This window comes from Papio anubis, chromosome 16, assembly GCF_008728515.1.
Source record: "Papio anubis isolate 15944 chromosome 16, Panubis1.0, whole genome shotgun sequence".
In the NCBI taxonomy this organism is placed as follows: Eukaryota; Metazoa; Chordata; class Mammalia; order Primates; family Cercopithecidae; genus Papio; species Papio anubis.
In genome coordinates, this window is record NC_044991.1 from 47,971,771 (window position 1) to 47,997,447 (window position 25,677).

At 39.8% G+C, this 25,677-nt stretch overlaps 2 protein-coding genes across 4 annotated transcripts in view; one reads left to right on the top strand and one right to left on the bottom strand.

Annotated features, from left to right (window-relative positions):
- The window catches only part of SLX4IP (SLX4 interacting protein), a 196,319-nt gene extending 194,389 nt beyond the window's left edge, over nucleotides 1–1,930 (bottom strand). Inside the window, exon 1 of the mRNA XM_031656551.1 lies at nucleotides 1,628–1,930. The gene's annotated coding sequence lies outside the window, so the exon portion shown is untranslated. The remainder of the gene's footprint in view (nucleotides 1–1,627) is intronic.
- A 704-nt stretch (nucleotides 1,931–2,634) lies between these two features.
- The window catches only part of MKKS (McKusick-Kaufman syndrome), a 29,422-nt gene continuing 6,379 nt past the window's right edge, over nucleotides 2,635–25,677 (top strand). Inside the window, exons 1-3 of one of the 3 annotated variants that reach the window (XM_003905075.4) lie at nucleotides 2,635–2,970; nucleotides 16,226–16,456; nucleotides 23,298–24,699. In XM_003905075.4, the coding sequence (XP_003905124.2) occupies nucleotides 23,715–24,699 (985 nt within the window). In that variant the 5' untranslated portion in view covers nucleotides 2,635–2,970; nucleotides 16,226–16,456; nucleotides 23,298–23,714. The remainder of the gene's footprint in view (nucleotides 2,971–16,225; nucleotides 16,457–23,297; nucleotides 24,700–25,677) is intronic. The other 2 variants (XM_031656549.1, XM_009216550.3) reach the window with 2 other exon arrangements.

A 25,677-nucleotide genomic window follows, 5' to 3' on the forward strand; every position in this document is an offset into this window, starting at 1 on the left:
GGCCCAATGTTTTCCAAGTCAGTATTGAACTGCTGTCCACATGCAAACGTTTGAGTTCGACTTTTAATAAATTAAAAGCACATATGCATACAGGATATGAGAAAGCAAGAAGCACAGTAAACAACTTTTTTAAAAAAACACAAGCCAGTGGTAAATTGGATGTTAAGACTTACAGAGAAAACCCTACATTTCGGATGTTATGTCATAACAGAAGTTACATAAAAGTATATTGGGATGACAGAATCTCTTTTCAACTTTTTGGAATGCTAAATTGATGCCCAAACATCAAGTTAATGAACTAAAAGCACAGAAAAACCTGTCAAATATCCACTGCATTTAGAACATGGAATAAATTGATAATACACTGTGAATCTAGTTAAGAAGCACGGGTTGAAGAAAGAATGGGCCAGGCCGGCCGCGGTATCTCACGCCTGTAATCCCAGGACTTTGGAGGTCGAGGCGGGTGGATCACCTGAGGTCAGCAGTTCCAGACCAGCCAGGCCAACATAGCGAAACTTTGTCTCTACTAAAAATACAAAAATTAGCCGGGAGTGATGGCGGCGCGCGCCTGTAATCCCAGTTACTGGGGACGCTGAGGCAGGAGAATTGCTTGAACCTGGCGGGGGGAGGGGGTTAGATGGCAGTGAGCCAAGATCGCACCACTGCACTCCAACCCGGGCAACAGAACGAGATTCCATCTAAGGGAAACAAACAAAAAAAAAGAAAACAAAAAGAAAGAAAGGGCTGTATCTTTAGTCCATGCCCTGAATCAATGTTCCTTGAACTTTAAGGTGCCCTTCTTGAGGAAGATTCTGATTCAGCAGCTCTGGAGTGAGGCATGAAGTGTAATTCTAACAAGCTCCCAGAGGATGCTGATGCTGCTGCTAGGTGGACCAAACTTTAAACAACAAGGCCCTAAGTAACTGGAATATTGGTTGTAACACTAGCCAACTGGCTTACAAATATCGTTATGTCTAGGATCCAAGAAGTGTCAATACCATTAATTCCTACTCCCGGCCAAAAAAAATTAAAAACTAAAACTCAAAAACAGGGTTCAGGGGAAGGAGAAAGCAAATACTTGTCTAGCAGTGCTAAGAACCATAAAATACTGTTATTTGTCTCAACCTAGTAGATGTCAAGGTGATAAAGTGTAGGCTCCATGAGTTAATGGATTTTTTTAGTTAACTGCTGAATCCTTATGGCCTAGCACAAACTAGGTACTCAAGAAATGCACTGAATAAATGAATGAATGGGAAGTATATACAAACGCAATCTGTATTTACGTCACATCCCCAAAAATGTCTGGGAAGGGGGAGGTATTTGTACTTCTGGATGCAGGTAGCCATGATTTGATACAAATACCTGGCCCATCTACTGCATTCCCTTTCTCCGAAGATAAAGTTAACTTTCCTGAATAGTATTTCCACCTTAAAGCCCATGCTCATGGCACCCTGATGTTTAGCAACTTTTTGGCTTTTTGAAAACAATGAAGAAAGGTGGAAGTAGAGGGAGAAGGATTCGGAAAAGTCTCAAAAACTCAAAGCAAAAAACCAGGAGGGAGGAGATGGGCAGACAGTTCAGTTCACTTGAAGGAACATCTGAGGTTGTCAGAGGTCCATGTGCTTACCTATGATGGTGGCGGGGTTTGGGCTCGGGCTTTTATATGTTTTGTTACTGCCCAGGGTCACTGGTGGCGTAGTACCTGGCTGTGGGAACTCGGACTACACAGGTAGCCGGCGCTGCAGCCAACCTTCAGAAGCTTACAGGAAGCACTTTCGCGCCTACTTCCTACTTCCCAGGGTCTTCGCGCGCTTTTGTGAACTCAGCCGCCGCCCAAACACAAGATGATCTGGGCAGCTTCGCTGTTGGATTGAGGCCACCGCCAGGATTTAAGATGGCAGCGAAACACTTCGATGGCCCGTGGGATCTGCCCAAAAGAAAAATGGCCTCTGTTCAGAATATCGCGGCTTTCAACGTGGGCCCAAAACAAAAATGGCGCCGGACGCAGGCTATTTAAAGGCTGGGAACCCAATGACTATGATTAGCAAGTAACGAATCACGGTAACTCACAGTGCTAGCAGTTGAACTGATCGAGAGAAAAAAACCGCTTTTCTGTGGTATGTCTTCTTAACATTGGAAAATGACTAGTTCAAGAATGAAACATATATTCGGTGCGAAAGATTATGGGAAAAGAAAGATAGCTTTCACAGTGCCGGATAAACTTTAATGAAAATAGCCATGTTTGAACATAACTTCCTCGATTTTTTTTTTTAATGTTAAAAGAGAATAAAAGGTTTGTCCTGGAACTCAGAAGCAGGATGGGGAAATAACGGATGAATTATCTAATCTATGAAGAGTACCGAGCTGTGAAAGTCCTCGCTTCCGGGTCAGCCCTCAAGAAGAACTGAGGGCGGATGCTTTAGTAGAAGGCAACTAGCTCTCACGGCGCATGTCCATTCTCCAAACCCGATCCCCGAAGTTACTGGAGGGTAACTCCTGATTTTCCAGACAACCGCACAGAGAGGCGGGATACTGGCGCTGAGCCAAAAATCCAAGCGTTTTGTGATTGGTCATGTCAGGCCAGAGAGCAGAGGGCAGTGGACTACTTCTTTCATTCATTCAATAAATCATTGCTAAGCGCTCACCAGAAGGCAGAAGCTGTACCGTTTTGATATGTTATTTAAATTGTATGCGTTCTTTAAAATTTCATTTTCAACAATTTGCTCGAATATACACTGAATAAACTTCGCTCCCCGTTTTTTTCCGGTGACGGCCGCAGTTGACTGGAGCTTCATGGAAAACCCGGAGAAGCGGAGTGCGGGCGGCCCGGCGCCGACCGCAGAGCTGCGCTTGCTCCGTGCCCCCGCGCTACGCAAAGGTTGCCGGGATCCGCGGCAGTAGCGGCGGCTTGAGGTCTGTCTCTGGGGCCTGCTGGCGGCAGCCTGGGGCGGCGCGGCGGCTGGTGGGCAGGTGAGAGCGCTGGAACTTTAGGTGGAAAAGCCCGCTTTCTGACCGGCCGAAGAGAGGGGAAGGGGCTTGTAGGCGGCTCCCTCTCCACCCCCAAAGGTCGCCGGTGTCCTCACTGAAGGATATTTGAGGGCGGGGACAAGGAGGAGGCTGGCTCTCTGTAGGAGGCGAAAGACCGACCTCTGAAATAGCTGCCGATGGTAAATGTTGCGGTAGGCACGGATGCGGGCGGCGAGGAGGTCTTCTACACCGGACCTGTGACTTCCCGTCCCGTCTCTCGCTGGGAGGAGCCCCGTGTGCCCCCCCGTGACTGTCTGGAGGGTGCACCGTGTACCCCAGGCTGTCGGGAGGTGGGGACGGCGTTCCGACGGCGTCAGAGCCGTTGTGCAGCATGGCCCTGCCAGCTGCGTGAAAGCAGCCGCGGGGCTTGCAGGGCTGTGGATCTTGTAGGGATGACCCTCTAAGGTCATGCTCATCTTCCTCCCAGATGATACTCAAATCCTGTTTCAGAGACTCTCAATATCACGGTTTCATTCATTCATTAACATCGTCAATTTATCCATGAACAGATATACACGTGTCTACAGCACTGCCGAGTTAGTAGATACAGCAGTGACCAAGATGGACGTGCAGGGTCCTGACTCCTTGTTCTAGTTATGGGAGATAAACAATACTCTCCCTATCCATGAGTTCCGCATCTGTGAATTCAACGAACTGCGGATAGAAAATATTCTGGGTCGGCGGGGTTTGGTGACTCACGCCTGTAATCCCAGCACTTTAGGAGCCTGAGGCGGGCGGATCACTGGAGTCAGGAGTTTGAGGCCAGCCAGGCCAACGTGGGCGAAACCCGGTCTCTACTAAAAGTACAGAAAAATGAACCGGGCGCAGAGGAGCGTGCCTGTAATCCCAGCTACTTGGGAGGCTGAGGCAGGAGAATCGCTTGAGCCCTGGAGGCGGAGATTGCAGAAAGCCAAGATCGTGCCACTGCACTCCAGATTGGGCGACAGAGACTCTATTTTAAAAAATAAACAAAAATATTCTGGGGGAAAAAATGATGGTTATATCTGTACTGAACACGTGCAGACCTTTTTTCTTGTCATTCCCTAAACACTGCAGTGTAACAACTACTTAAATAACATTTAACATTGTATTAGGTATTATAAGTACTCTAGAGATGATTCAAGGTACATGGAAAGATTTGGTAAGTTGTATACAAATACTACACTTTTTTTTTTTTTGACAAAGCGTCTCGCCCTGTTGCCCAGGCTGGAGTGCGGTGGCTGATCTCCGCTCACTCTGCAACCTCTGCCCCCCACCGAATTCAAGCATTTCTCCCTTCCTCAGCCTCCCGAGTAGTTTGGGATTACAGGCACCCGCCACCGCGCCTGGCTAATTTTTGTATTTTTTAGCAGAGATAGCCTTTTGCCATGTTGGCCAGACTCGTCTTGAACTCTTGATCCTAGGTGATCCACCTGCCTCGGCCTCCCAAAGTGCTAGGATTACAGGCGTGACCCACGACATCTGACCTAATAAACAATTTTTAAATCAGGGACCTAAGCATCTGGATTTGGGTATCCATCATGGGTCCTGGATGCAGTCCCCCAGATGCTGAGAGGTGATTGTACCTTGATATTGAACAAGATGTTTCTAGATTGTCCTAGGTTGGGTTTCCTGAGAATCAGACTCTGAGGGGATTTGGAGGCAGGACATTTACTAGAGAAGACTTTTTGGATGATTACCAAGGAAGAAAGGAAGCAGGATTGGGCAGATAGAAAAAGTTAGGCTGCAGTGAAGTCTCAAGGATGTTCTCCACCGATCCCACAGGAACTCTAGTGCTGGGCTGGGCCTTCACAGTTAAAGGGAAGGGCCAGGCCTTTATACCCCTTGACTGATCTGTCGTTGGATGTCTGTTGCCCTGGAAAGGGCCTAACTTCAACTCTCTTCAGCCAAATCAATCATGGACAGAGGCTGGCCCTTGAGGTCTGTCTCAGCACTTCCAGGATCTGGGGAAATAAGCCTTTCATTCCTTAGAGGGGTCAGGGTGGCACATCACAGCATTCACCACAAAGGTAGGGCTTTGAAGGAAACACATGTGCTAGAGAATAATGGGGAGGGAGAGGGAAAACACTTAGGTTGAGTGCTCAGAGAAAGGCTCTCTGAGTAGGTGACATCTGAACTAAGAGCTGAAGCAGAAGAATAAGCCATCCTCTGTGGAACAAAGAGAACAAGATTCTCTACTTTTCTGCTATGCACTAGGAATATAGCAGAGAAGACAAGTGGCTGCTACCTTCTGTTACAGTGGGTGGCAGTGACTAGTTTTTCTAGATCTTGACTCCCTGCAGTAACTAAAGATGGAGTAAGTAAAAATGGATTGAGACTAATTCAGAGGAGGATAGAGGAAAAATGAGAACTACAATTTTGAAAAATGAGTCAACTTGGTAAAGACTTGATCTATACAGTTTTTTGGGGGGAGTTTGGTTTGGTTTTTTGATCCTATACAGCATTGAACTATGTTTTATTAAGATTGTCCCATTTTCTTCTCAAACCTGTATTCTCCTTGAGGACAAGAATCATGCCTTACTCTTCTCGGTAGTTCCCCCCTGAGCCTAAAAGTCTTGCTAGCATAACAGACACTACGTGAGCATTTGGATAGAATTAATCTCATACATATTTGAAGTGAAAATTGCTAATCCCTAAATGATGTGAACGTGGGATACATGACTGTGTTTGGATTTGTCTTTACAATATTTCCTCGCCTTATAAGTTAGAACCCAATTTTAGTCAAAATATTCGATGATAATATGTAATTGCTTCGATCAAGCAGGAACCTCCAGGGGTGCCTATTTTTATATATGATTTGTATAAGATAATATACTCCCGATAAAAGTAATGGCTGCCGTGTACTGAGCACTTCCCACATGCTAGGCACTGCACTAAGCTGTGAATGTATATCGTTGTCTTCATAATGTGGCCCCCTGTTTCAGATCATGATATTGAGGCAAGAGAGAAGTAATTTGTCCAAGACCATAACTAATTTGTGATGGGAGTTAGAATTTGATTCTCACCATTACTCAATGCTTTTGCTGTTGAGTGGCCAACAACATGTCTGAAAACGTAGACCAAGTTTCAGTCATCATAAGATTCTCACATTTGATCACTTAGCTGCCCTATTAACTCTTATTAGAGAAATAAACCTGAAATTATTCACCCTGTCTTTGCTGCTTTGCTCTGTATCAGTTTTCTGACTTTCTTCATAGCTTTCCTGGCTCTGACTTTAGAAGCTTGACTATTATCTGTCCTGTGATATGCTAGAATCTGATTACCAGATTCACTCTACCCTAGTCAAACCCCAAAGACCTCAGAACCTCTCTCGAGACTCTGGGTATTTTTATTCATAACTAATGAACTGAAACTGCCCAAAGAAGCAGGCCCTGCTTTATGGGGACCGCTTCCCTTAGTTTGGGCATTAATTCTAATCCTCTCCTGTTCTTCCTATACTACAGGTTAATTCCAGTAATGTTTTTTTCGTTTGACATAATCAAAATAATAATAATATCTAACGATTACTGAGCCCAGACTAAGTGCCAAGTATTGTGATAACTGCACAGCAAGCTTGTGATATGGACGATTTTATTCACATTGTACACATGATGGAACTGAAGCATAGTGAGATTAAGTGACTCATCCAAGGCCACACAGCCAGTTGTAAAGTGGTAAGTAAAGATTCAAAGCCAGGAAAGCCAGGTAGTATGAGTCCACAGCTCATCCCTTAGTCACTACATGACAATGCATTCTTAAAAATGATTTAAAGTGCTTGACTTTCTGAAAACTGGTAGGCAGAATCTAGATCCTAGTGGATTTTTCTTTCTGCTGTACTAAGAAATTTAGATTTCACTCTAGTCAAAAATGTCACTAAAGGCTTCTAAGCAAAGCAAGAATACAACCAGATTTGGTTTTTTTGGTTTTTGGTTTTTTTTTTTTTTTTTTTTTGCAAGATGGCTATATTAAAAGTGTAGAGAATGGATTAGTGGAGGTAGATTGGAACAGTGGGTCTCAAACTTTAGCTTCAGAATTACCTAAAGAATTAATTAAAACACAGATTACTGGACCCCACCCTAGAGTTTCTGACTCAGTAGGTCAGGGGCAGCTTGGTAATTTGCATTTCTAATAAATTCCCAGGTGATGCAAATGGCACTGTTGAGAGGACCACACTTTGAGAACCACTGGAATCCAAGCAAGGAGGGCATGTGAGAGGGCATAAGGGTCTGGACTGTGACCCTAGGGAGGAGAGATTATGTAAAGAAACACTCATATCAAATGGCAGGATATGCTGAGTGAGTTGAGGAGGAGCATGAGAAAAAGGGCAGAGTCCACTATGTCCAGATTTCTGAATTGAATGGCTTAGTAGATAATGCTTTTTGTTAACGAAACAGGAAATCCAGGTGGAACAGTGGTTTGGGAGGGAAAGAGGACTTGTTTTTATATGAGATGAATTGAGACTATTTGTGGGGAAGGTTAGTTCAAAGGTGAACAGTAGCAGTTTATTATGTGGGTCTAAGCTGGAGATGAACATGTGAGAGCCAGAGTGGATGCATGATCACAGAAGTTTGGGGATTGAATGAGACCGCCCAGGAAACAAAGACTACCAAAGACAGATCTTTGATAAGGATGAATAGGTGGATGGAAACCAGCAGGCTATTAAAGGAGACTAAGAAGGAGCAGTATAGAGTCCTGAGTACTTAGGAGTCTCAACAACACATCAAAAGGCTACAGAGAGATTATGTAAGGGGAAGGATTGGTGATCTTTATGGTCAGAACACTTTCCGTGGAGAATGAAACAAAAGCAGATTGCTTGGGTTTGAAGATGGAATGGGAAGTGACTCTAGGAAAAGATGCATTATTTGAAAGGAAAGAGATTGTATAGTACTGGGAAGGAAAACTGGTAAAGGGCAGTCGCCTTAGGGAATTTGTTTTTGACTCTTTTCAGTGGAGAAAAATAGTCATAGTTATGCAAAGGAGAAAGGCCCTTAAGAGTGGAAGGTTGGAAGTAGACGAGAGGGGATAATGAAGTTAGAACCCCGAAGACACAGTAGAAAGTGGGACTGGAAGATAGGTAGTAGGAATACCAGTTCTTCTGACAGCAGGCAAAGAGATTTATTGATTGATTGATTGATTGATTGATTGAGACAGCACCTTGCTCTGTCACCTAGGCTGGAGTGTAATGGCGCGATCTCAACTCACTGTAACCTCTGCCTCCTGGGTTCTCCTGTCTCAGCGATTCTCCTGTCTCAGCCTCCCAAGTAACTGGGATTACAGGTGCACGCCACCACATCCAGCTAATTTTTCATAATTTTAGTAGAAATGAGGTTTCACCATCTTGGCCAAAGTGGTCTCAAAATCCTGACCTCAAGTGACCCACCTTCCTCAGCCTCCCCAAGTGCTGGAATTAGAGGCATGAGCCACCGCGCCCAGCTGGAAGGAGATTTAGTTGAGAGCTAAGGTGCATAGGTTTTTATATATGGGGACAGCAAGTTAGAGGTGTTCATACCTAAATAGCCATAATGTCCTCTGGCCAATAGATTATCTGCAGAAATGAAGGTGGAGCATACAATTAAAATCTTGAAAATGATGAAGGGTAGAAATGGGCTCTTTAGGGAATCAGAACATACTAGGAACACATAAAGTGTTTGCTGTAGCACTAAGGGCCCGATCATCTAGGTATTTGATCTGGAACAATCTGGCTATCTGCATGATACCTACTCCCCTCTCCTCCACCAGTCAATCACCAGCATCAAATGGCAGCCAGGGTATAAAAACAGTGAAAGGGGATAGGATTCTCAGACAACTCTTAAAAACTACTACAACCATTCTGATAAACCACAGCTTGCTGGTAAGCTAGTTTTCACTTCTGATTAGTTGTTAATCACTTCCTTAGTATTTGAGGCTGCCTACAATTAGTGAAACCCCCATATGAGACTTATGATGCTTTCAGTATATTTTTTATTTATAAATACACTAAATTCACAGCAATGGACAGGGGGAAATAGCAAAAGACATAAGATGCTCATGCATACCTGTTTCGGCCTTCTGACTGCATATTCACTCCCGATTCTGGCTGTGCCTGGCTCTTGGATATAGGTCAAGCTGACCTTGAATGGTTTGGTGGGGAAGGTGGTAGGATTTGCAAAATGGAAACTTTGGAACTCAGTTATGATCCATGGGTTCATTAAGAATTGACAGTATTGTTTTTGGGGTGTGTGTTTTTACAAGACTGGAGAAGTCCAGCAAAATGAGTATTATTTTAGGTGATATAGTTGGAAAAGAAAAACGAAAACGATTGTTCTATTTACCATGTCAGTTCATTGCATAGGCACAGTTGAAGACCACGTGCAGTCTTTTGTATTGTGTACACCCAAAAAATGCCACAATTCAAACTGCTGTATTAAAAATTGAGGATAAAAATAACTTTTTAATGTTGGTGATGAGAATTCAGAAATGAAGAATTCACAAATACCTAAAGCCAACATTGTCATTGTAAAAGAAAAAGCATAGTACAATTCCAGTAAACTTCATAAAGTTTCATAATCACAAGAGCTGGGTTAATTGGTCTTTAATATTCTATCTAATGTTCTCCTCATGATTCAGTTACATTCAGTGGAAGTTTTTTAAAATTACAATTTTTTCAAATACTTTAATCAGAACAGCAATTAAGACCAAAAAGAATACATTTTACACTGTGTCCAGAAGACCAGCAGATGGCGCCCAGCAAGCCCGATAGGCAAAATGAGAACCTTTGATACAGCATTCCCAGCATCCAGGTTGTTTTAGGCCTCATTTTGCAGGAAGCAATACAAAAACTTGATGGCTTTAACCAATACTGTGCTAGATAGAATAATCTGATAGCTAGATCCAGCTGTTTGGGAAGTTCTAGGAAGCTTGCTTTCCTTTTTGCCCTTAACCGTACTATGTGGTGGGTGTGTGTGTGTGTGTGTGTGTGTGTGTGTGTGTGTGTCAGTGTTTACTTGGCCTTTGGGAAGTTCTAGGAAGCTTGCTTGCCTTTTTGCCCTTAACCTTACTATGTGGTTGTGTGTGTGTGTGTGTGTGTGTGTGTGTGTGTGTGTGTGTGTGTCAGTGTTTACTTGGCCTTTAAGCTACTCTAAAAGATTACAGTATTTGTAATGAGGTAGAAGTATAGCAAGCTTCTCCCTCTTGTGTTCATTAATCTCTTGCTGTCATTCTATACTGAGAACTAAATTAAAGAAAACTTAACTAGCCCAGCTAATCTCAACCGTTAGTAGGTCATGGATGTGTTTTTGGAGGGTACAGACTCTTTTGCCCTCTAATTTTTTTTCTTTTTCTTACCTCCAGAACTGTAAGATGCCCTCTAATTTTGGACACGTGAAATGACAGCTGTTAACCTTTTATATATACCTGACATGAAAATCAGCCAAGGACATGCCAGGGGGCACGCATGGCTCATACCTGTAATCCCAGGATTTTGGGAGACTGAGGCAGGCGGATCACTTGAGACCAGGAGTTGAGACCAGCCTGGGCAACATGGTGAAACCCTGTCTCTACTAAAAGTACAAAAAGTATTCAGTCATGGTGGTGTGCTCCTGTAATCTCAGCTACTTGGGAGGCTGAGGTACGAGAATCCCTTAAATCTGGCATGTGGAGGTGAGCCAAGATCACACCACTACACTCCAGCTTGGGCAACAGAGTGAGACTCTGTCTCAAAAAACGAACATGCCAGGCATGATGCCCCAAGCTAGTTGACCTCAGTAATCCTCAAGAGTGTGCATCACGCCCTCCAAATGTTCCCCCCATCCATGATCACACACTGGAAATTCTGATTGACAGTACTGCCCAAGCTGGGGCACTAATTCTTGACTTGAAAAATTGCTTAGTAGAATGCTAGCCAAGATTTCCCAATGTAAATTGACTGCCACAGTTAACTGACAGTAATCTTAGAATCAAACATTTAGTGTTTCTTCATTTATGAAATGTGCTCATATACTTGCTATGAAAGCAAAACAAAATGAAAAATATGAAACTTTTGAGTAATTTAAGATCGTATTTTTGAGAGAAGAATATGAAAAAGTATAATCCACATTAAGATTGCCTCTAAACTTTTTCTAAACTTAACAAAAGACATTTTAGTGAATGAAACTATAAATATCAACTCTATTTTGCTTGATCTAAACTTTACTAATCTCATTTCATGTCTTGATTTCTCTATCCTAAAGGAGTTTTTTTTTAGAAATATGTTTAAAGAAGATTCAGGAAAGAAAGATAAGAAAGGGCAGTGGCAAGTACATTAGAGGGTAAGGAAGGGAAAAAAGATGTGTCATTTCTCTTGTTGCTTTGCTCCAAACTTGAAAAGTTCAATAAATGAACATCAAACACTAACTTATTTTAGGGATTAACCAGTTACTGCTCATCGAATCTGATCATTTTGAGCTTATTCTTGAGAAATCTTTGTTTTAGACTCAGAATCTCTGGTATCCACAAGATAGTTCCATGCCACTTGGAATGACTTGCCAAGTGTTTTGAGGGAAGGACCATCTCAAGGCAAACTGTAAACAGCTTAAGTTTGTTTGACAAATTGGATCTCCCGGTCTGCCTGCTTCTCAGTATCATGAACCTTTCTAAAACTCAAGGTTTTACAAACTTTGTTGTCAAGTTCATTTTAAAAAATGAGTTAATTTTTAAGAAATGTGTTAATTCTGAAAAGCAGCACATAGAGGCTTTGAGCATGGACTCTGGAGTATTTACATAAATATTGCCATAGCATATTTTGCAATAAAGCATTGAAAAATCTCAAATTTCTTTCAATCACAGATTGGTCAAATTAGGATATCTCCTTTACAATCAAATGCTGTATAGCTCTTAAAAATGATAATGTTATATTCTTTGGAAGAGATATTACAAAACAGCTTGTGTATCATGATCACATTTTTGTTACACCCAAAAGATTTTAGCTCTCTTTTCCTTATTTCTATATTTGCTAACTTTAAAAAGTAAGGTTATACTATATTTATTAGAAAAGGACAGTATGCTATTTTTTTTGAGAAGGAGTTTAGCTCTTGTTGCCCAGGCTAGAGTGCAATGGCGTGATCTCAGCTCACTGCAACCTCCGCTTCCCAGGTTCAAGTGATTCTCCTGCCTCAGCCTCCTGAGTAGCTGGGATTACAGGCGCCCATCACCACACCAGCCTAATTGTTTGTATTTTTAGTAGAGACAGAATTTCACCATGTTGGCCAGGCTAATCTTGAACTCCTGACCTCAGGTGATCCACCTGCCTCTGCCTCCCAAAGTGCTGGGATTACAGGCATGAGCCACTGTGCCCAGCCCTAATTTTCATTTTATAAAAAACCACAGAGGAACTAAGACGAAAAAAAGTGCTAAATTAAAATTGTATCCCCAAAATATGTTTGATTGTAAGTAAAAGCTCTGCAAAAGTTTATAAACAAAGTAAATAACACATTACCTCGCTAACTACCATATCAAATATAAAATTTGAAAACTATTTTTTTTTGTAAAACTAGCAATGAACTTTGCTAGTAATGTCTAGTAAGGTCTAATGTGTCTTGCCCTGACAAGAGGTTATGCAGATAGTAGAATACATGCAGTGTACTGGAAATTGTTCACTATTAAGTGAAAGAAATGAAGTAGTTGAAAGTTATATGCCAATGTCACTTTTTTTAAATATATGTTTTTTCTTTTAAAATAGAGATGAAGTCTCACTTATATTGCCCAGGCAGTCTCGAACTCATGGGCTCAAGCAGTCCCCCTGCCTCAGCCTCCTAGAGTGCTGGGGTAACAGGTGTGAGCCACTGTGCCTGGCCTTTTTTTTCTTTTTATTTAATATTTTTTTTCTTTTAAAATAGAGATGAGGTCTCACTATATGCCAGTGTCATTTTAAAGTGCTGAATTCCATCTTGCTCAGTGAAAGTGGACTATTGTATGTACAGTGTGATACTTACTGTTTTTATGTGAATTAAATGAAAACTCTAAAAATAGTTTGTAAAGTAAAAAGCCCTTTCATACTGATCCTAATCATTTCCCAAGCCTTTCAAAGGACAACAGAATTATCTGTCAGAAAATAGTTGCTTGCTCTCTCTCACCCCCATTAGCCAAATCAATATATGAGATATGGAGAATTTGAGGAAATGGGGACATGTAGATGTTCAGTAAACATTAAAGCAATTAATCATTAAATCAGTCTGTGTCATTACTAACCAGGAAATACTGTACTGAGTCTCAGTGATGTTTAGCAAATAAAGAGTTTTCAGTTAAAATAGATACTAATTTCCAGGTTTAACTAAACCTAAATCTAGAAAAAGATTCATCGATCCTTAAGTTATCCTAATGGGAAGAATAATAGACTGTTAAGCACAGTAAACATATAATTGTGCATTTCTTTTATCTTTAACTGGGAGATGACCCAAAGATTCACTAAGTATTATAGGGAGCTAACCCTATATAATTTTCACTCTTCTCAAGGAGGGTTCATAACTGTGTCATTGCATGCTGTTAACCACTGTACTGGAGAGAATATTACAACACTTTCCCAAACATTGATGTTACAGATTATCATTTAATTTGTTTCTAATTTTAGCTCTTGAGTTACAAATCTCCATTTTATTATTACATCTTTTTATCCTATTCAGTCTCTTTTGCTGTTTGTTTTTTTGAAACAGTCTCATTTCGTCACCTCTGCTGGAGTGCAATGGTGTTATCTCAGCTCACTGCAGCCTCAAACTCCCAAGGTCCAAGTGATCCTCCTACCTCAGTCCCCCCACACAGCTGGAACTACAGGCGTGCGCCAACATGCCCGGCTAATTTTTGTTTTTTTTGTAGAAATGGGTTTTGCCACGCTGCCTAGGCTCAAGTGATCTGCCCACCTCAGGCTCCCAAAGTGCTAGGATTACACTTGTGAGCCCCTGCGCCTGGCCCTAATCTCTTTTTATATAAGCTAGGGTTTTTTTTTCTTGAGTTTATAGTTCAGGAAAAGGGTGACATGTTGATGATCATGGAGAAGTAAATGGGGAATGACAGAGATGGCTGTTAAAAGTAATGTGACTTGATAACCTCATGTTGAGAGTAACAGAGGTGCCAAAGTCACCTCACGTATTGAGACTGGATATGAATAGCAATATCTTCTAGACCTTTAGTTTAAGGTGTTTTGCAAACAAAAATGCCATATGTCAGTCAACACAGGCCAGTTGACTTTGGTGCAGCCTCTGTCCCTCCTATAAAAAGTAGCCCTTACTAGAATTCTTCCGTCGTTACTCTAAATCACCTAGTTCCTCCCCAGTTATTTTATTGTGCCCTCAAATCCCCAAAGCCTTTTGCCTTCGGACTTCACAATGAAATTTAATTATGATACAGTTATTTGTAATTGATTTCCTCTAAAAATGGAACATAAGCATGTCAATAAAAGGTGTATTCTCTAAAGGTTACAAAGAGTATATAGTATGCCACAGTACGTTAGAAAAGGAAAAGGCCATAAAATACTTTCATTTACAAAGTAGGTCATGTTTTCTCTAGTAATTTTGCAACAAAGTTCTTATAAAATATGAATTTAGACCTCTGGGAGAAATGATTTATAATGCTAAGAATAACATGTTCATAGCTATAAGATAACATCTTTTATTATTTATTATTTTTAATATGTATACACAGAACACAGAGACGGTTCAGTCTATTTAACTCAGTGCTATTGTATTTTAGTCTTAAAAGGGGGAGTAAGTAGAAATTCTTTTCAGACCTTTTTCTAATGGCATTTAGACAAAAATAATTTAGGAGATTTCATGGTACTAAAACTCAGAGATGCAATTGAGCCAGGTTCATAGCATGTCTCATAGATGGTGGAGCCGTCCTTATTGAGAGTATAAGGAAGAGTATAAGGAGTCTTTAGAGGTTGTCCAGACTCAAGTTCCCAAACCCAACAGATCATCAAACATAGCGCCTTTCTGGGCCCTACTTCTATCCTTTCCAAAAATTTTTTTAAAAGTCTATTTTAAAAGCTAACTAGCTTTGTAACTCTAGACAACTGTCTAGTCCCAGTTTCTTTATCTAAACTAGGTTGATAATAACCCTCTAAAGTAGGGTTTCTAGTGATTCAGGGCAAACACTCTAAAATGCAGTAGTTTTGCACATAAATGTGGAAATGGCATTAAATTCATTCTAATTCATAGCATCCGAGCCAGAAGTTCTTTACTGCAATTGGAATCCATGCTTAGCTGTTGTAATTGCAGTTGAAACACTGTCACTGTATCCTGTCAGAATATAGAACCTAAATTCTTTTTTCTCCCAAGTAGCTGGGACTACAGGCCCCCGCCACCACTCCCCCCTAATTTTTTTATATTTTTAGTAGAGACAGGGTTTCACAGTGTTAGCCAGGATGGTCTCGATCTCCTGACCTCATGGTCCGCCTGCCTCGGCCTCCCAGAGTGCTGGGATTACAGGCGTGAGCCACCGCACCCGGCCAGAACCTAAATTCTTACTGCATATTTGTGGATTACCATTTGATTCTTCTGTTAAAATTGTGACTAAATGTGATTGTAATTTTTTTTTTTTTTTTTTTTTTGTGATGGAGTCTCCTTCTGTTGCCCAGTGCAGTGGCACGATCTTGGCTCACTGCAACCTCCACCTCCCAGGTTCAAGCGAGTCTCCTGACTCAGCATCCCAAGTAGCTAGGATTACAGGCATTCACCACCATATCCAACTAATAGTTGTACTTTTAGTAGAAATGATGTTTCACTATGTTGCCCAGGCTGGTCTTGAACTCCTGACCTCAGTTGATCTGCCCGTCTCAGCCTCCCAAAGTGCTGGGATTACAGGCGTGAGCCACCACACTCAGCCTATAATTATTTTTTAAAAATATAACTTAAAAAAAAGGCTCTTACTCTATTGTGGCTCAGAGAACATTAATATATTTGAAGAACGCTCCATGCATGTATGTTTTCAAAGATTCATATAGCTTTTCCAGCAGGTAATGTTGCTCCTTTACAATTGTTGCCGAAAAGTCAGTATTGCTCTGTAAGTTCCCCAAGGCTGACTGCCTGCTCCCTTTGGGTCAACGACATGTCTCTTTTTATTTATTAACATTGCAATGTATTATAATTAAAAATCTTTAACAGTCAGCGTTTGTTAGAGTACAGCATGCTAGTTGTAGTGATTTAGAAATGTAATTAAAGGGAGGTTATGGGTTTTAGTGGGGTTTTTTCCTCTAACTGTAACCTTTTCTTAGGTACACCGATACTGAAGTACTATGAGCCTTCAGAACTTGTGGAGAGACTACAAAGTTTTGATTGTTATGGTCCCTTTAGTTGGGCTCATACATTTGGGGTGGTACAGAATCAAAAGCAGCCCTGTTTTCCAAATACCTAAAAACAACGACATTCCTGAGGAAGATAGTCTGAGACTTTCAAATCTTCAGAAGAGCCAAATCCAAGGGAAGTAGCAGGCTTGCGATCTTTAGGTAAGTTCCATTTCATCTGGTTGGTTAATCATATGGTAAATTCCAACAATGGGAAACTCGATCTGTTAGATCTCTGGCAAGGAAAAGCCTAAATTGGCAAGTTACCTGTTGTTTTTATTATGACCCACTGTACTATCCTGCAGTTTTTTCTAGAAAAGTTTGTTGTGCAGAGACATTTGACCCTTGCCTGGCAGTCAATTGAATGCAAAGAGAAAGGGCAGTTTTGCTAGCAGCATCACCAGGATCATGAACATGTACAAAGGAGCCCCTGACTCCTTACCATTACATACCACAAAAGTCTGAATTTGTACAAGATTCTTTTCTTCTATTAGTGTTCTTTTTTTTTTTTTATAATACGAAACTAATTGTATTCATGTGTTAACATCAACTATTTTAGCTTGACCATAATTTGTTACTTTTGACAGTCACTGAAATAAAGAGGATGGAGTTATATAATTCAGGTCTGTAGTCCCTTATCCATAATTCCAAAATTCAAAAAGTTCTCAAAACCAAAACATTTTATCCTAACTCCTTTGGCAGCAGAACTTGATCTTAACTGACATGAGACAATTTGCAGTGCAGTTGTCTCCCTTTATCCGTAGTTTGGCTTTCTTCAGTTTCAGTTACCTGCAGTCAACCCTAGTCTGAAAATATTAAATAGAAAATTCCAGAAATAAGCAATTCATAAAGTTTAAATTATGCACCTTTCTCAATAGCATGATGAAATCCTGGGCTATTCTACTTCATCCACCCAGGATGTGAGTCATTCCCTTGTCTGTCTACCTGCTCGTTAGTCACTTAGTAGCACTCTGGGGTAGATCAACTGTGGTGGTATCTCTGCGCTTACGTTCAGGTAACCCTTACTTTACTTCACAATGTACCCAAAGCACAAGACTATTGCGCCTAATTTATAAATTGAACTTTATCATAGGTATGTATGTACAAGATGAAAACATAGTATATATAGGGTTTAGTGCTATATGCAGTTTCAGGCATCCACTGGGTGGTCTTGGAATATATGCCTCATAGATAAATGGGGGAGGTTACTGTTTTTAATTCCACTTAATATGAAAATTGAGTTTCACTGCAGGAATTTTATTGGCATTTGTTGCATTTGATTTACTATAATATAGCGTTATACTATATTATGATTATATTGATTATGAATGTTATATACACTATATTGTATTTATAAAATCTAAGAAATTCTGGATTATGAAACTCATCTAGCCCAAGGAGTTTCAGATAAAGAACTGTGACCTTATAATTGTAAAGCATTTTCTATTGTAATTTACTTTTTAACCTTGACGTGAATAATATGCTCTAAGTTTTGGCATAAGGTAGATGAGTGTAAGGTTCTGCTCTTTATAAAAGGAGAACCTCAGTAAGATTTTCCTTATTTATAAGCCTTGGTCTGAGATTTTGATTTATGATATAATTACTGGTTTCAACAATATTTTAAATCAGCGTTTTATTTTTAAATGTTCATAAGCAGAAGTGGAAGAGCATGGCTTAATATATTAGACAATTATTATATATAAAAAGCCACATAGTAACATAGAAGCTTAACTAAAACTTAAAAGAGTAACTTTAGGACATAAAATTTGTATTTATAGGAAGAGTTTTAATATATATGAGCAGGGAGTCACAGAATTTATTAGATGCTGGATTTTTATGTATGTAGTCTTCCAGACTGTAGTAAGACCATTATATTATGTATGTATGTTGTAATTATGACAAGAAGTAAAGAACAAAAAGATGGTCATAACAGTTTGCAGGCCAGGTATGGCCAAACTTTGGAGGAAGAATATTAAGTAGTTTCTTGTCGTGCAAAAATAAATACTCTTGGGGGAAAAATAGAGCTGAGAAAAGAATCTCCTCCAAAATATTAGGTGAATGTAGTAAGAGGTTTTAGATGCTAATGAAGCAATGGTTAAAAGTTTTAGAGGGGCCGGGCGCGGTGGCTCACGCCTGTAATCCCAGCACTTTGGGAGGCCGAGACGGGCGGATCACGAGGTCAGGAGATCTAGACCATCCTGGCTAACACGGTGAAACCCCGTCTCTACTAAAAAATACAAAAAACTAGCCGGGCGAGGTGGAGGGCGCCTGTAGTCCCAGCTACTCGGGAGGCGGAGCTTGCAGTGAGCCGAGATCGCGCCACTGCACTCCAGCCTGGGCGACAGAGCGAGACTCCGTCTCAAAAAAAAAAAAAAGTTTTAGAGGCTAACATTTCCTGTCAAGCAAGCAGAAGCAGATATTTAAACAGGCATTTAGTAAGCAAAAGTTAGAGCCAGATTTAGAGTAAGTTAAACACCAATTCCAAATAGTTGAAGTACATCAAAAAATGCATTGTATTTGTCTCTTATTTTCTATTCTTAGTTTCATTATGGAAAATTACATACGTGCCACAAAGTAGAGAGAGGATGGTGTATTGAGCCCTCAGGTATCCATCAGCTGGCTTTAATAGTTAGCGGCATTTTGCCACAACTAGCTTTGATAGTTGATAGCATTTTGCCAGTCTTCTTTTATCCATCTTTTCCTCTGTTTTTTGAACTGCTAGAATATTTTAAATCAAATCTTAAGCTCGACTATGTAGTCCTTTAGTACGTGTCTTTAACAGTAAGACTAAACACACATACACAAACACATTTGCATTATCACCCAGAAAAACTTAACAGTGACTCTTTACCTACAGTTTGATACCCAAGGCCATGCTTATATTTCTGAATTTGTCTTAAAAAATCGTTACAAGTGGTTTGTTGGAATCAGGATCCAAACAAGGTCTACATATTGCATTTGATAGACAATGTTTCTTTTCAATTCCCCTCCTAAATCTGCCTTTAAAAAAAATTCCCACATTCTCAATTTGGCTGATTGCTTCCTCATCTTGTCTTTTAACAATTTTCCTCTCTCCCCTATTTCCTGTAATCTTGTACTTATATTAAGAGACTACTTTCATTTGTTTTTTTAATTTATTTTTTGAACAAGAATACTTCATAGATGGTACTGTGGAATAGATCCTAGGTAATCATGTTGTTTCACATATAATGTCTGATCCACTTTTGATGGTGGTGGTGTTAGTTTTTTTTTTTTTTTTTTTTTTTAGAGAGAGAAGGGCCTTGATTTGTCACCCAGGCTACAGTGCAGTAGCATATCATAGCTCACTGCAACCTCAAACTCTTGGGCACAGGCCTTGATTTGTCACCCAGGCTACAGTATAGTAGCGTATCATAGCTCACTGCAGCCTCAAACTCTTGGGCACAGGCCATCCTCCAACCTTAGCATCCCAAGTAGCTGTGACTACAGGCATCCACCACCATAGCTGGCTAAGTTCTAAAATTTTTTTAGAACCAGGGTCTTGCTATGTTGCCCAGGCTGGTCTCAAATTTCCGGCCTCAAGCAACCCTCCTGCCTTGGCCTCCCAAAGTGATAGGATTACAGGCAAGAGCCACTACGTCAAGCCAGTGTTGCTAAGACTAACAGGCAAGTTAGCAGTGTTTCTTTCCATTATAAAGTTCCCCCCTTTTTTCTTTTTTTTTTTTTTTTTGAGATGCAGTAAGGCGATGTCAGCTCACTGCAACCTCTGCCTCCTGGGTTGAAGTGATTCTCCTGCCTCAGTCTCCGGAGTAGCTAGGATTACAGGCACCTGCCACCACACCTGGCTAGATTTTTGTATTTGTTTAGTAGAGACAGGGTTTCACCATGTTGGCCAGATGATCTTTTACTTAATAAATTATCAGCGACTATTCATTATCATTGCTGTAACCTAGAAATTGGCAAACTTTTTTCTATAAAAGACCAGATAGTAAATATTTTAGGCTTTGAAGATCACATAGTGTCTGTACCAACCCTTCCGCTTTCTGTTGTAGTGTAAAAGCACTCATACACAGTACACAAATTAATGAGCATGGCTGCTTTCCAATAAAACTTCGTTTATGAAAACAGGCAGCAGGCTGGATGTGGTCCCTAGGCTTAATTTACCAACCACTGTATGTGGTCTAATACACTATTTCATTAGGGGCTGCCAAATGATGCTGCTCAAATTCTAACATTCCTTCTCCATTTATTAGCTGGAACAAGTTTCCATTGTCAACCATTCAGTTACCCCAAAATGCATTTATACAAGGAAAGCAAGATAAATGTTTTATCTCTGTAATTCCCTTTATTGCTTTTTATACTAATGAGTGCTCAAACCGCTTAAGGTTTTTGTTTTTGGTGTTAGTATGAACCTGTGGGTTTGCATATATTTCAGTTATCTTAATCTATTGCAGTCGTCATTTTTTTTTTAATGCTAAAGTTGTCCCATTTTGGATCCTCTCCATGTTGACTCCTGTTGTTTTTCCTTTGTCCTTGTGATATGACCCAGGTAGTCTTTAATATATGCTTACTTTTTGGCAGAAAAGGACCCCAGCTTTCCTTGTGTATTTCTTACCTCACCTATAATCAGTCTTTTTGCCAAAGAACTCCATTTGCTTTTAGGAAAAACTTTTACCTGTTTATATTTTCTTTAAATCATATTTTATAGTGCACCTCTTACTTTAGAAGACAGTCATGCAAGTTTTACTGTTATTTTAATTAAGTTATCCATCACTGCAACAACAACAACAAAGACCCATCTGCTAAGCCTCTGCATCCAGGAATAGTCAGGACCATTCATCTGATGGTAACTCTTGGAATTATGGAGCTCCTTGTTTAGGAAGAAAGAGTTTTAATAGAGCTGAACTGATACTTCCAAACATGTTCTATAAACTAGCTCCAGTGGTTTGGATTTTTTTCTCTTTTTTGTACCTTCTTTTGTTCAAGTCTAGACCTGTGACTACAGGTCAACAAGTTTTGGCATCTTTAAAATGATTTGGGTGTCGTTAACACTTTCAGTGATTTCTTTGTCATTTTAATGAAATACTAGCCAGAAGATGTGTATACTGGTCTCACTACCGTAAGACTGACAGAGGTGCCAACATAGCATTCTGTTTTTGAAAAGTTACATGTCACTATTAAGTATTGAAAATGTTCTAACTAGAAAAACCATTTTCTTAATCATAGTTTTTATTGTGGTGTGTGTGTGTGTGTGTAAGTTTTAACATGCAAATTACCATATAGAAGTCACTATGAGGTTTCATTTAAATGTATTTCTCAGATTTTGCTGAATCTGAAATAACCATTGAAATATTTAAGTACCTTGGCTGTTCCTGGCATAGATAAACAGATTTTTCTTTCCCTCCTCATGCCACACAAAAGTTGACAATAGCTTTATCACCACAGGAAGAAAGCTGACCATTATTGCCCTTACTTTATTTGGGCCCAGTTGCCATGGTTACAGCCCTTTAACTAAATCGGGAGCAGTAACCAAAATAACATTTTGCATAACATTCCCTTGTTCTGCCCACCTCTTTGCGCATCTTCAAATCAGGGTTTGGGTCTGATCACCATACTATGCTGTAACCTACTTTTAGGAAGTACCGTAGGCTAAACAGATTTGTTTCATTTATGCTAAATGCCCTCCTGGACCCTACCATACTCAGCATATTCTTGGAAATACTAACTAATAATTACACCTTTAAAACACCAGGCCTCAACAGATAAGATCTGTGATCTAACATTTTTGTTCTTTTCACACATTATTATTAATGTGTCAGGAATTTATGCCTCAAGGCACACTTTTTTTTAACAAGGACACTACCTTGTTAAGGAAACTAGAATTGTATTTCTATGTGTCCATTTGATATATGATGACAACATTTTATGATATTTAGACTTTGAAATTGAATTGCAACTCAGATCCTATTTTTGTTGTTGGTGTTATCCAGCATATCCCTTGGTTTTTGCATTTTGGTACTGTCATTAACCAGTGCTTTGGGGAGGATTAGTAGACTAGGACTTCCAAAACTGAAAGTCATTGATTAATAAAGTAAAATGATAGAAAATTAGCTCTGACATTAGCCAGGTGTTTAAAACATGGTTTGTTTTCTGGTACAATGTGTTGTGCAGATTTATTCAGCTAAATATAGACTATACATTAGTGAGTTTCTGCAGTAGACATGCCAACAGCTATCTTGTTTTTATAATTATTTATAAACAGGACTTGATGTAAATGCACTTCTGTTCAAACCTAAAGTTTCCAAGCAAACCACAATTATAGATAAAAACATAATATTAAATCTTGATGTTGGAGAATAAAAATATTCGGGACCTCTTTTAAGACTCAGAGATTGCCGGGCGCAGTGGCTCATGCCTGTAATCCCAGCACTTTGGGAGGCAGAGGCAGGCAGATCACCTGAGGTCGGGAGTTCAAGACCAACCTGACAAACATGGAGAAACTCTGTCTCTACTAAAAATACAAAATTAGCTGAGCATGGTGGCACATGCCTGTGATCCCTGCCACTGGGGAGGCTGAGGCAGGAGAATTGCTTGAACCCAGGAGGCGGAGGTTGTGGTGAGCCGAGATTGCGCCATTGCATTCCAGCCTGGGCAACAAGAGCGAAACTCCATCTCAAAAAAAAAAAAAAAAAAGACTCAGAGACCTAATTCTGTGTTTTATATTGTAGCATTTCTCTCCTAGAAGCATGCCATATTCAAATAACTGCTGTAAGCTTTCTAGCCATGTTGTTGTGCCTTACAGAATCACTGAAGTACAAGCACTTTTTCTTGTAGAGGGGACTTATTGAAGAATAAAGGAATTTTAAGTCAAAGTTGGTTTACTTTTCTCATTTTCGGGAGGTTTATGCCAGTTAGTAGTTTCTTTTTCTAAAAAGCCAGCAGAGCATTAGAATAAATTATTAAACTGCAGTCTACAAAATGCTTGGGAAGTATTTCTCTAAAATGTTTTATTTTTATTTCTTAGATAAAGAAGCGGCTTTGAATCTGAGCTTCATGTCGAAAGAAGAGATGAAAAATACCAGTTGGATTAGAAAGAACTGGCTTCTTGTAGCTGGGATATCTTTCATAAGTGTCCATGTTGGAACATACGTTTTACAGAGGTCTGCAAAGCAGTCTGTAAAATCTCAGTCTCAAAGCAAACAAAAGAGTATTGAAGAGTGAAGTAAAATAAATATTTGGAATTACTAATTTGTCGTGAAACCATTATATGCTGATTAGCTTCATAAACATTGAACTCTTTGATTTTATAGCCACAATGCTGCATATTCATACTTTAATTCCTAAAGAATAATTTTTAATGTTAAAACGTGATAATGGAATAAATAGAAAAATGTGGTTTACAAAATAAAAACGGTCTTCACTAGTTACCACCTGAAGTAAGATGTCTCGTTTGGAAGCTAAGAAGCCATCATTGTGTAAGAGTGAACCACTGACATCTGAGAGAGTCAGGACCACACTTTCTGTCTTGAAAAGGATCGTAACATCATGCTATGGCCCTTCAGGTAGGCTGAAGCAGCTGCACAATGGCTTTGGAGGTTACGTGTGCACAACCTCACAGTCCTCAGCCCTGCTCAGTCACCTTTTGGTCACACATCCCATTTTAAAGATCCTGACAACCTCCGTGCAGAATCATGTGTCAAGCTTCAGTGATTGTGGCTTATTCACAGCCATTCTTTGCTGCAACCTGATTGAAAATGTTCAGAGATTAGGCTTGACACCCACCACTGTCATTAGATTAAATAAACATCTTTTGAGTCTTTGCATCAGTTATCTCAAGTCCGAGACCTGTGGTTGTCGAATCCCAGTCGACTTTAGTAGTACTCAGATCCTCCTTTGTTTGGTTCGCAGTATATTAACAAGTAAACCTGCCTGTATGCTCACCAGAGAGGAAACAGAGCATGTCAGTGCTTTGATTCTGAGAGCCTTTTTGCTGACAATTCCAGAAAATGCTGAAGGCCACATCATTTTAGGAAAGAGTTTAATTGTAGCTTTAAAAGATCAAAGAGTTATAGATTCCACTGTATTACCTGGGATACTCATTGAAATGTCAGAAGTTCAATTAATGAGGCTATTACCTATCAAAAAATCAACTGCCCTCAAGGTGGCACTCTTTTGTACAACTTTATCCGGAGACATTTCTGACACTGGAGAAGGAACTGTGGTGGTCAGTTATGGGGTTTCTCTTGAAAATGCAGTCCTGGACCAGCTGCTTAACCTAGGAAGGCAGCTAGTCAGTGACCATGTAGATCTTGTCCTGTGCCAAAAAGTTATACATCCATCTTTGAAGCAGTTTCTCAATATGCATCGTGTTATTGCCGTAGACAGAATTGGAGTGACTCTGATGGAACCCCTGACTAAAATGACAGGTAAAACTCACTCTTGGTTTTGCCCCTTACAGTTAATAAATCACACTTTTTTGAGCAGAGATATTTTTGGTTTGTGTCACTGTTAACATCTTGAAAAATTGACACAGCATGTGTCAGTATCATTTCTGGCATCAGAGGTTTCTGAAAAAGATCCTGTATTGTTCACATACTAAAAATGCAGTTGATTATAGCCATTTTCATATCATAATCTGACCCCCCAATATTTTACAGGTTATTGAAAAGTCTAACATCCTCATAATCCTAAGGTCTTTCATACTTTGCACAAAATTCTTCAGCCTCAATTCACAAAACTCTTAAATCATGTTATATTTAGAAAATGATTTTGTAACTAGAATGCCCCTTTTTCTTCACTTTATCATAATTGCAACAAACTTCTGTACTTCTGCTTAAGTACTTGTTTCTAATGGGAGGGGGATGTACACGCACCACTGTTTTACCTATACCAAAACTGTTTCCAGCTGACCTTGAGAACCAAGATCATCTTTTACTTTCAACACCTATTACAGGCCTGACCCACAGTAGGTGTTCTAAAGTGTTTGTTGAATTGACTGAAATATAGTTGTTAATATACAGAACTACAATAGGCAAAAAAATTCACTGTATTTTACAAACGCAGCAAATTAAAAGCAAATATAAGACCTGTTAGAGCCAAAGAAAAATGACAAGCTGAAGAGTTCCTAATTTGAGCTACTTTTCAGTGTTCCTTTAATTGCTTTGACAATCTCTCAGAAAGATGATCATTTAGTCTGCATTGTTTCCAATTTTTAAGTTATTCGACTTAAACCATTGTTAAAGTTCATTAATAAAAAAGTCTTAGTATAAATTATCAAAAAGGAGCCTTATGTATGCCCAGTGTTGAATACATAGTATCTCTGGGTTACTGTCCTACCTTTGTAAGACTCAAATGACTGTCAAAGTAGAAGTTTCTTAATAATGGAAATAATTCCTTAGAACTCA